The sequence below is a fragment of the Protopterus annectens genome, chromosome 8.part0, assembly GCF_019279795.1.
Source record: "Protopterus annectens isolate FY-2018-M chromosome 8.part0, PAN1.0, whole genome shotgun sequence".
NCBI classification, from domain to species: Eukaryota; Metazoa; Chordata; order Ceratodontiformes; family Protopteridae; genus Protopterus; species Protopterus annectens.
In genome coordinates, this window is record NC_056741.1 from 784,802,677 (window position 1) to 784,813,792 (window position 11,116).

At 44.6% G+C, this 11,116-nt stretch overlaps 1 protein-coding gene across 1 annotated transcript in view; it reads left to right on the forward strand.

The window, feature by feature from the left end:
* Positions 1-11,116, forward strand: part of ASPM (assembly factor for spindle microtubules) — a 2,279,206-nt gene that overhangs the window by 7,378 nt on the left and 2,260,712 nt on the right. Inside the window, exon 2 of the mRNA XM_044080257.1 lies at positions 1,470-1,613. Coding sequence (XP_043936192.1) covers positions 1,470-1,613 — 144 coding nt within the window. The remainder of the gene's footprint in view (positions 1-1,469; positions 1,614-11,116) is intronic.

The window sequence follows — 11,116 nt, forward strand, 5'->3', positions numbered from 1 at the left end:
TTTCCCATCAGTCAGAATGTAGGCGAGATGGATCCCAAACATCTGAAGTTATGGTGAGTACATAACTAAAAGTTTTTCCAAACACCTTTATTGAATCATCACTTGTGACACAGGCAAATTTACATTAATGTAAAAGTAATAAAACTAATAGCCAGTTTTGATAAAGAATGAGAGCTGGAGTTGAGGCGCACTGAGGCCAAACCCTATTTTTCAGATATAAGAGGGAAAGACAACTTTGAGAGGAAGGAAGTGATGAGCAGAAAGGTTACTAGGATGCCAGTCCTATATTCCAGCAATGTGAGGCCAGTCTTGGAGGTATATAAGACGTTCTGGCCCATTTTTACTGCTAATGAGGACATCAGCAAGATTGTAGGACCTAACTCCAGTTTTGTGTTTATGAACATATGAAGTCTCTTAAAAGATTATTGTGCTACCCAAAGAAACTGGAAGTTGATAGAAATATAGATAATGCGAAAATTACTTTACCTTGCTGGAAACGCAAAGTTTGCAAGTTTTACATGTCTGGAGAATGTTTTTCACCCAGATCTGAATATGAACTTTGTTTTTAGGGTTGAGGCAAACTGTAATACCAAGCATGTGGTTTATCTGGCTCACTGTGTGGTGTGCATGTCATTTTACATAGACAAAACAGGATATTAAAAGACAGAATAAGAGAACATTTCTATTATATCAGTAGTAAAATGACAAGTAGTGCCCTAGTGAAACATGTAATGGATAATGACAGTACACATCAGTTCAAGTTTTTGGTTATTGGTAGAGCAGTGGTAGATGAGAGGTTGGGGGGACATAAATAAGACAGAAGTAAATGAGATATGGATAGTGAGGTTGAGAGCAGATAGTGGCAAGGGGCTAAATGATAAAATTCCCCTGAAACCTATTTTGAAAGCCAGTCTTCTCTTTAGAGTTTTTTTGTAGAGTTTTTAGGTACACACTCATAAGGTAATCACTTTACATGTGGGTGTTTTCAATACAAATTTTTATGCATGTACTGGCCTCTTCGGGTTGTAATGTCGTCTTCCTTTTTTGTTTTGTATTCATTTTAAATGTTATGTACCATTAGATTTTTCAGTGCGCAATGTAAATGTTATGTGACTATTTTACACTGATTTTATTACTAGTGTGTGATCTACTGCTTCATACATCTAGCTTAGTGTGTGCCCTTTTAAATCTTCAATTGATTCTCCTTATTACTTGGAGGACCAATGTATATTTTGTTATATAAGGGATGAATTGTTTGCTATTTATCAATGTCTGAGGAAGCAGTGTATGAACTGTGAAAGCGCTTACATTTTTTACAATACATTGTTTTAACCTGGCTCTGACATCGTGTTCTGCCCTTTTGTGGATTTTTGGATTTCTTTCTATTCAGGGCAGAACATTCGTCTGGTGTTTTGTTTTTGCTTGGATTTGCTAATGTAAACCTTTTTTTTTTTAAATTATTTTAACAGCCTGCAGAGAGAGTTCCTATTTCTATAACATGGACTCCAGTGGAAGAAGGAGGAGTGAGAGAACTGATTACTTTTGCTGTTAATGGCAGTGTAAAAGTTCAAGCAGTTTTGCTGGGTAAGGCAGAGCAACCTCAAAAGAAAAAGGTGAGGACTTTTAACTTTATTTTATTTACATAAAAACAATTTTATTTTCTAGTTTTTTTGTCCACATTGCTGCCTCTCCGTCCACACCTCCTGAGCTGCCACTTATTCATTCCCCCTAAACTAGTCACTTGTACTCTGCTTCACCCCACAGGATGAACACCCTACAGGAGACCCCCCCCCAATCTCCAATGGAGACTTGCTTAGTGATGGTATACCCTTACGTGACCAGTTTCATGGGCAGGAGGAGGTGTCATCCAGGCAAACATGTGGGTAAATGGTTTTCTCCTGACCTATTCTGATTTCTTGTAGCAGCTTTCCACAGTGGTTATGTCCGTAATCTGTACATAGTTTGGTGCACGGGTCTTGAGTCATCTGCACAGCATGCACAGGTGCGGTGAGCAAACATGAATTGCTTGCTGTAAGCAAGTCCAGCTGTTTCTTCCAGCATCCAGACTATTGCTCAAGTCTGGATAACATGAGCTGTAGTCAGGATCATATCTGTTGGGACAACAGAGTTTGCCACAAAATGTAAATTTGTTGAATATGTGTATCTTTTTGCCAAATAAAAGCTTAAACTTTTTATATCTGAAGTTTTAAAGAATTTTAAGTTTAAGATTACTGGAATGAAGCATGTCAGCTTAGGTGAAAAATTTAAGAATAAAACATGTTTGTATAGATTGTTTATATAAAAAAAATAGTTTATATTTAAAAAAAAGAAACTATAAAACATTGAGTTTTGTATGTATTGAAAGAACAACAATGGCACTCGGCTTTAAATTAATAAGGTGTTTGCTCTGTATAGACTGTGGTATTAATTCACATTTTATTTGGTAACTAGGAAAGTGAGGACAAACCTTGTATTATCCTGACTGACAACTTAAAAATTGTAAGATATTCGTTGTTGGACAGATCAGAGTTGGCAGTTGGTTACTTTACCAAGGTCTCTAGCTGAGATTCTTCCCTACTCGCATCATGCACCTCTCCCCTGATTTTGTTTGCTCCTTCTATAGCAAGGATCACTGTACTTGTGGTGAAATGTGTTTCTTAAAATTAGCTTTTATTTATTTATTATTATTTTTTTTAACTTTGGTCATACTTTTCTTTATCCTCACCTTTGAGGAGGATAATGGCTTGGACTCGGACCTTGTTCTTCTGTTAGCCTTATTTTTAGGTGTTTTTCCTTGTATTGCCTGTAACAGTTGTATATAGTTACATCATTTTTTTTGTTCATGAAGTGTAACTACTGTTCGTTGCTTTTTGTGCTGCTAGTAACACTGGCTTACTGTTACTATTTTGGGTGTTGCCTTATTTTTGACATGAAGCAAGGGCTTCAGAAAATGTGACTGCAGTGTCCAGATAATCCTGCCCCAGTATACCCATAACCTTTGTGTAGTGTGGTTGGAGCCAGAGCATCTTCAGGCCACCCATGATATTTGTAAGGCCTTTGGCCCTTGTTCTCTACAAAAGAGGAAAAGTAAACTAATTCTGAGGGATTTATTCCCTTTTCTTTTATAAAGCACAAAAGTAAAGACAGAGAGACCTGGATAACAGCAATGATAAAGTTAAGAAGAAATGCAAAAGTAATGCAAAAGGAGAAACGTAAGTAGAAGAAAAAGAAAGCCAAAAGAATCTCAGCCTTGATATTCTACATTACCAAAAGTCCCTCAGACTGACCCATTACATGTGATCTTTGTCCTGATTGTTTTAGTGCCATCCTTCTCTAAAGTGTCAGGGTCTTCCTGTACTGAGATCTTTGTCATTCTTGACCACTCTTCCAAAATAATGGCAAGTAGCTGCTCTTACCAAGGGAGCTGTCCATGTTCACCTCTCCCCATCTCCCCTTTACTACTTTCTGTAATTCTGCTAGGTCTAGCTGGAGCTGCTCTGGCTTTGACTAGGGAATGAGGGCTTTTGTAAAGGCTCATATTGACATGGGTGTCATCCCATCCCCTGTAAATGTATGATGAACTGGGTTGGCCTTGTATCTTCTCACAGAACGCTCCTTCTCTAGTATGTGTATTGGTACCCAAGGTAATGGAACCATTGTCCTTCCTATAGTTTCCTTATTGGCACTGGCAGGATCCATTTTACTCGGTACCAACTTCAAAATAATAAGAGTAGATGGTAGTATCTGTGCTGACCTCTCAAAGCTGGGTTTTTGGCACCACCTTCAGTGCAGACTTTTTTAGTGTCTGGATCATTTGCATTTGAGGTGTCTGCTCTGATCTCTGTCAGAGCTATCCAGTTTGTTGGTATCTGTCTTCCCATCCTAATTATGTCCACCTCTTTATGGACAAAAACATTAATGAATGGGGTTTTTGGTGCTGATGGATTTGTCATTGGCTTTCAGAGTCATAGACTATCGTAGCCTGCTCATCTGTGCAGGTCGGGGATGTTCCAATAACGGCTCTTCCACTCCCTGGGCACCCTTCATTCTGCAGCTTTCCCCCCTCACCATCCTTCCCGTGGACAAAAGTTCCAAAGGCTTTGCACAAGCTCTTTACAAGAGACCTCATCAATTTTCTGGCGATTTGGATGAGTTCCTTCTGGATCCGCTATGAAAATGCATGTGCAAGAGGAGGCACATTAACTCTCCACCTGTCACTCTTGGCACTGACCTAGATGTCCCTACAGTCCCTGCCAGAGGATGCCAGATGTGGTGAAATTTTGGAATTCATGTGGCAAAAGCGGTCCCAGCCCACTGACCTCTATTCCCTAGATGTGGAGGTTTGTTTTTAAGGTCTTCAGGTCTGCCTCCTCTACCTCCTTGGTGATCCCTCCCACTGATCATATGAATGGCCCGATGACAGAGAGGGCATAGTTGGAGCCTAGTCTGTCTGAAAGTATCTCCCACAAACCAGACAAGATTTTACATCTAACTAAAGATGTCCAAAAGTGGAGTTATTTTTGTAGTAATGGCCACTAAGAGGGAGTTTTTGAATGACTGCCCATAGGTCCATTTTCCCAACAAGGGGTTTTGGACATGGGACCGAATGGGAAATGGAGCATATGCTCCAGGCACATTTTGCACTCACGACGCTGAATTATGTAACCCATATGGTATATTTCCAGAAAGATCTTGTGGAACAAATGTTAGATTCTTGAAGTCTGCCATGTCTGCAACTTATTAAAAAAAAAAACTCCTATGGCAACTGCTTACCATTTCCAAACCTGTGTGTGAGGCTATTGTACAATGCAGCTGATGGAGAGATTAGGGCAGCAGGAACTGGAAGTACCATGAATTACCATCCATGCATGGCTACCTCACTGTGACTTTACAGAGAAATTCAAAGCACTCTATCAGTGGGCTCTCACTTTTGCCACAAGCTTATGGAAAAAATTCCTGAAGTGAGAGCAAGAAGGTAAGATACTGTCTGCCTTAGGAGTCCATTTTTAGGCCCCTCAGAAATCCTTTTCAAGGAATCACAAAAGGTTCAATGCACTCTGGTTTAAGAAATCTCAACATATCCTCCCTATGACTTCTTTTCATACAGGGGCAGTTGAGGTCGAGGGAGACCCCTCCAGCAGATGCCTCAGGGGCAGAAGTCTGCAGGACAAGGGATTCGGAGGTCATTTTTCCAATAAGCAGGGTTGCCTGACTGGCCATCAAGCAAGACAACTTTCATCAGATTATTTCCAGAATTGTCATCTGTCCCTTCCAGATATACCAATCTATCTAAAAAAAAAAAAAAAAAAAAAAAAAACCTTCATTAACGAGGGATATTGCAAATCCCCTGCAAAAAGAGCTATTCAGGAGGTCCCACCGGACTCTCTCCTAGATTCTTTCTATCTCAAAATATGTAAAAGGACCTTGGGCCCATTCAAGACCTAAGTAGCCTACCTCATTATGTAAAGAAAAGAGTTCCAGGTGGTCACAGTGCAAGCCATCCTTCCCTGCCTATAGCAAAAAAACTGGGTGTGCTCCTTAGACCTTCATGACACTTAACTTCACATAAACATTGCCAAGGAGTCTAGAAGGTAGCTGTGCTTCCAGCTGAGAGCCATTCTTTTTCCATTCCAAGCCTTGCCCTTTGGTCTCGCCAGAGGCCCACAGGTGTTCATCAAATGCAAGGTGGTGGTAGCAGCTCATTTGTAACTAATGGGAGGATCTGCATATTTCCATATTTGGGTGATTGGCTCCTAGCTGCTCCAGCAGGAGAGTCTGTTCTGTTTGCCAGTGATTGAATTTACTTATGGCTGTTCTTTGGCATCTTAGTGAACTCTGAAAAATCTGCGTTACAGCCTTGGCAAACCTTGGTCTTCATAGGAAGACATCTGGATACTAGGTCACGCACTATCAAACTATTAGAAGAAAGACTTTTGTCACTTAAAACTGCAGTTATAACCATTCTGACCTGCCACAGTCTTTGGTCAAATAGTGGTTTCTATACTACTTGTAAATCACACAAGATTTCACATAAGGGTTGTACAGTGTACTCTTTGTGCAGTGGTCTCAGCCAATGCACTCCGCTATACTTGCATTAGTTTCTCCCAGTTGCAAAAAACATTCCATGTGTTGAATAGATTCTTCATAACCCCCAAGGGGAAAACCCTTTACTCCACCCCTTACCAAGGCCACAGCGACAATTGATGACTTTCTTATATCCGCATTTTGACTGGAGAATGGTTTGCGATAAGTGGATCTCGCTCGTTCTTGCTAGCTCTCGCTCGCTCTCTCTCGTGCTTTTGTGCTCGCTGTCTCTTGCTCTCTCTCTCGCTCTCTATGGCTTCCTCTTCAGTAGCAGCTCTAGCTTCTGAATCCATAACTAGATCTCCTTCCCACCTATCAGGTGAACCTCACCTGCACATTCAGTTCCTGAAAATAGCTACACAGTTTCTCCAAGCTATGAAAGAGCAAATGGAAAACATTTTCTGTCTGGGCTTCTCATTGGGGCTTTATTCTGGAAATTTGGAAAGAAAACTGGCAGATTGATGCCACTATCAGGAGAAATGCTGGTTTACTCTGCAGGGATACCCTGTCTTTATGAAATAACATATATGGGAGCTTGACAGATAAGGCTTGGAAATCGTCTTGGCTGAAGTGATTGCAACTAAAAAGTCCATCTTCTAAGACAAACTGTAGCCACTGGTTCAAAGGGGGGGGGGGGGAGAAACCAGTGCCTGAAGCACTGAGGTGAGATCCCAAGGGGGGAGTTGGCTCTTTAAATGGATGCCTAAGGAGGAAGGTACCTTTCAAAAAGGCTTTACAAAGTTTGGACGAAGCCAAAGAAGCCGAATTCTTGCCTACGTGAAAATTAAAAATCACTGCCAATTGTCCCTTACTGGTAGAGAAGCTAGCGCCATGGTTAAAAATACTCACCAAAAACTCCAAAATGGCCAGAACTGGTGCAGTGAAAGGATCCAAGTCATGCTGAGAAGCCCAGATCAAAAAGTGCTTTGATTTACTTGAGTAAACCTTCCTGGTAGAAGATTTGTGAGCTGCTACCAAAATCTTCTTAATGGGAGATGACAGTACGAGAGACCTAATTATCAAGGAAACTTGTGCAGGCAAACCATGAGCTTCAGGCTGACAATTCCGGATGAGGAATCCCTGAGGGATGAGTAATCAGATCCAGAACTGTATCTAGCATCCAAGGTGGTCAGAATGCATGAGACCACAGAGAGGGGAACCAAACTTGGCGAGGCCAAGAGGTGCAGTGAGGATCACTGAGCTCCCCAGCCTTTGAGCTTATTGAATGAACTTGGATATCAGAGGGAGTGGAGGATAAACATATAGTAGACTGGAGGGACCAAGCATGAACTAGTGGGGGGGGGGCTCTCCCAGGTGGGGGTTCAGAGCGAAATGCTCACTGCACTTTGCGTTGGAAGGAGAGGCAAAGAGATTGCAGCAAGGCTGACCCCACGTTAGAAAGATCTGCTCTACTACTGAAAGATTCGGAGACCACTCGTTAAGGCATCAGAATAGATCTTATGTTTGACCTTTCCAGAATGTGCTTTGCCACCAGAAAACGTCCGGAGATCGCTCACTCCCACAATCTCATGGATTTGCGACAAAGGGGATATGATCTGGTCCCCCCCATTTGTTGATGTACCAGACTGCTGACATATTGTCCATCTGGTTGGCAATAGTCCCCTGAGGAAGATGGGCTTGAAGAGCTTGCAACGCCAAAAACACTGCCCTCATCTATAGGACAATGATATCCAGATAGGTTTTCAGGGAAGACCACGTGCCTTGGCCCGTCCTTCCTAAGCAATGCCCCCCACCCAAGCATGGAGGGGTCAATCGTAACTGTGATCACAGGGGAGGGAAGAACAAACAAAAACCAAAGAAGGTCCGGGGACCGAAGCCACCAATGAAGAGAATCCTTGCAAACCCGAGTCGATCAAACCAGATGTGATAAGAGCAGGTCTTACAAGAACCACTGAACCACCAGAGTCCATTGAAGGGCTCAAATATGAAGGCGTGCTGTTGGAATATGAGAGTGATCGTGGCTGCCATGGATCCTAACACCCAAAGAACTGAATCTGCCTGGAGAAGTTTGGCTTGAAGGATGTAAGAGACATGTCGAAGGGGATAGCACTCTGTCTAGAGGTAGAAAGACCTTGTCTTGAATAGTGTCTGTACGAGCCCCAATGAAAATTGAGAACCTGCACTGGTGCCAGTTGGGATTTGTTAACATTTATGATTATGCCCAGGTAATGAGCAGTCTGGAGAAGATCATCACTGGCTTGATGCAGTCTATGCCTACAGGGAGCGGAAAGGAGCCAATCATCCAGATAAGGAAAGACCTGAAACCCTTCAGCTGCAGGTGAGCCGTCACTACTGCCATCACTTTGGTGATCACCTGGGGGGACGTTAGTGAGCCCAAAGGGGAGCACTCTGAACCGATAATGATTGGCTACCAGCTGGAAGCAGAGGAACCTCTGAGAGTGCCTGTTCATCTTGATGTGATGGTATGAGTCTTGGAGGTCCACCAAGCACATCCAATTGTTTATCTGCAGAAAGGGCAGAATAACCTGAAGGATGACCATCTGGAATTTCGTCTTGGCAACAGACAGGTTCAAGGTTGAAAAATCCAGAAGGGATCTTAAGTCTACCATTTTCTTTGGCACTAAACAGAACCTGGAAGAGATGCCCGATCCGGATTGGTCTGGGGGGATGAGCTGGCTGACTACTTTTTTTTTTTTTTTTTTTTTTTTAAGCAGCTTGGAAATTTCTACGGCTGCCTGCTCCTGTTGCACGGGTGGAACATCTTGGAGGTGTTTGGGAGGAACTGGGGGTTAAAGAAAGGGGATAGAGTATCATCTGGATATTCTCTGCAAAACCCAGTGATCGGTGATGGACTCCCAGGCTGTTGGGTGCAGAGACAGATGTCCCCGACTGCCTCCAGAAACTAGCAGTCGGGCAATCCTTCAGGGCTGCTCTGGGGGTCTATCCGGGAAGGGCTCCCCAGACCCTTGGTTTCTTGGGCCTCCTCTGCCACAAGGGTGGTGTCTGTCATATCCTGCTGTGCCTCTGGGGCAAGGCGAATCCTGAGTACCATGGGAAGAGCTTTCAGCTTTCTGGAACTACATCTTCTTGACCTCACGCCGATTTGTAAGGAAGGATCATTACGGAATGGAGAAGCAGATCCTGACGACAGTCTTCCCGTCCTCACTCTGGACTAAGGTGTCTTGAACAGTTTTACAAAAAGAACCATTATAGGGGGCATTCATAAATGATGCCTTGAAGGGTCCTGAGAAAGCACAAAGCCAGAGCAAGGCATGACATCTGGATGGCTGCGCCTGCCCTGGCAGCCCTAGAGGCACCTTCCGTAGCGTGTGTCCATAGTCCAAGACTCTCTGTCTTCAGAATGGAATATAGAGCTCTACTGAGCGAGCTCTTTCTTGGTGACCTTTGCAACCACCATGGCATCGACTGGGGATCCCTTCCACCAATGCTGGCTATCCAAGGGAACACTGAGTATTCTGTCCGGGCACTTGGGGATAGGCTGAAGCGTATCCAGTTCCTTCCATGCCCTGAATGAAATTTCAATCCACAAGGGGATCCGTGGGAAGGGGACACCCAAGAGGTAGATGGTACTGTGCCATAAGCCTCCAGGAATACAGACTCCTCTGGGCTGGGCAGGATTTCCATGATGTCTCCAAAGGAGACATCCTCTGGGGATGATTGAACCCTCCCCTACCTCCAAGTCGGTATCTTCCATTAGGGACTCCGGTGGGGAGTCAAAGTGCCACCTCTTGCATGTGTGTTTCCAAAGGAGCTCCTCCGGGGGGATTTCTGGGGAGGACTCAAACTTCGGGAAGTTCTGGGGGGGCCTCCTGGGGTGCAGTAGCAACAGGCTGTCATTGGGCAGGATGGCAAACTCCAGGCCAGAAAAGGAGGGAGCCAGGATGGACTCTGAGGATGACTGTGTCAAGGGACTCAAAGAGGTGAGAGGAAGCGCTCCACCACCTCAAAAGCAGCAGGTGATCAACGCCCGAAGCAGGGATGACCAGGACCAGATCTGCTACTCCCTGCGCCGAAGGAGGAGCCGGAGCCAAACCTCCCATCGCCTATGCTCCAATAGGAAAGGCAGACTCAGAAAAATTCAAAGTCGACACCATCCCCTCGGATCAGATGCTGAGGTTACGCTTCTGAGAGTCGGTCGGCTCCGAAAGGGTCAGAGCCGAACCACTCAGGGGAATGGTCGGTGTCTAGGTACCAGGAGCCACCAGCACAGACTCCTCAATACCAGGAAACCTTGGACCCGATGACTACGAGACCGAAGGTCGGCTCGGAGAAGGAGCCAATGGGAAGGAAAATGGACTGCATGCTCCCAGCCCCAGAGTGGAGAGGAGCAGGCAAGACTCCCAACTGAATCTGGGCCCGAATAAACTTCCGCATCATCCTGTCCACCTTGACTTTAGAAAGGCTCCAAGAGTACTGGATGGAAGAAGCCACGGACCCGGGCCTGGAGGCACAGAGGGGAGACAGGTAAGGGGACCGAATCCAGGAAGTTTCCGTCTCCAGTGAGAAGATGGGAGACCAAAGTCGAGGAGAGCCCTGGACCGGATACGCCCATGACTTGGACAGGGGTTCGACCAAGCAAGAGCGGTCGGGGACCACTTCCTACGCTGGTCCTGTTCCTTTGAACAGGTTGTTTCCCTGTCCCCGGACTTCTTGGTGGGAGGTTGAGTCCCAGAAGCCAGGGTGGAGGAAGCAGCAGTCTCCAAAGGGATGGAGGCCCTTAAGAATCAACTTATTCCTGCTGTCGATCAGTGCTCTGGGACTGAGGGCCGCACAGGGGGAATCCAGGTGATCAACACCCAGGCAAACAATGCACAGAGTGTGGCCATCAGAAGGAGGAAGCATATGACCACACACTGCATTTCCTGAAGCCTGGCTTGGGTAGCTCGGCCACCATGGCCACAGGAACCCAAATACACTACACTCATTCACATACAAAAAGGTAAACAAGAGAGAGAGTTTTTATTTATTTATTTATTTTTAAACTGACATGAAGCGCACAGGTACAGGGTAGGGTAAATTAAAGAAGTGG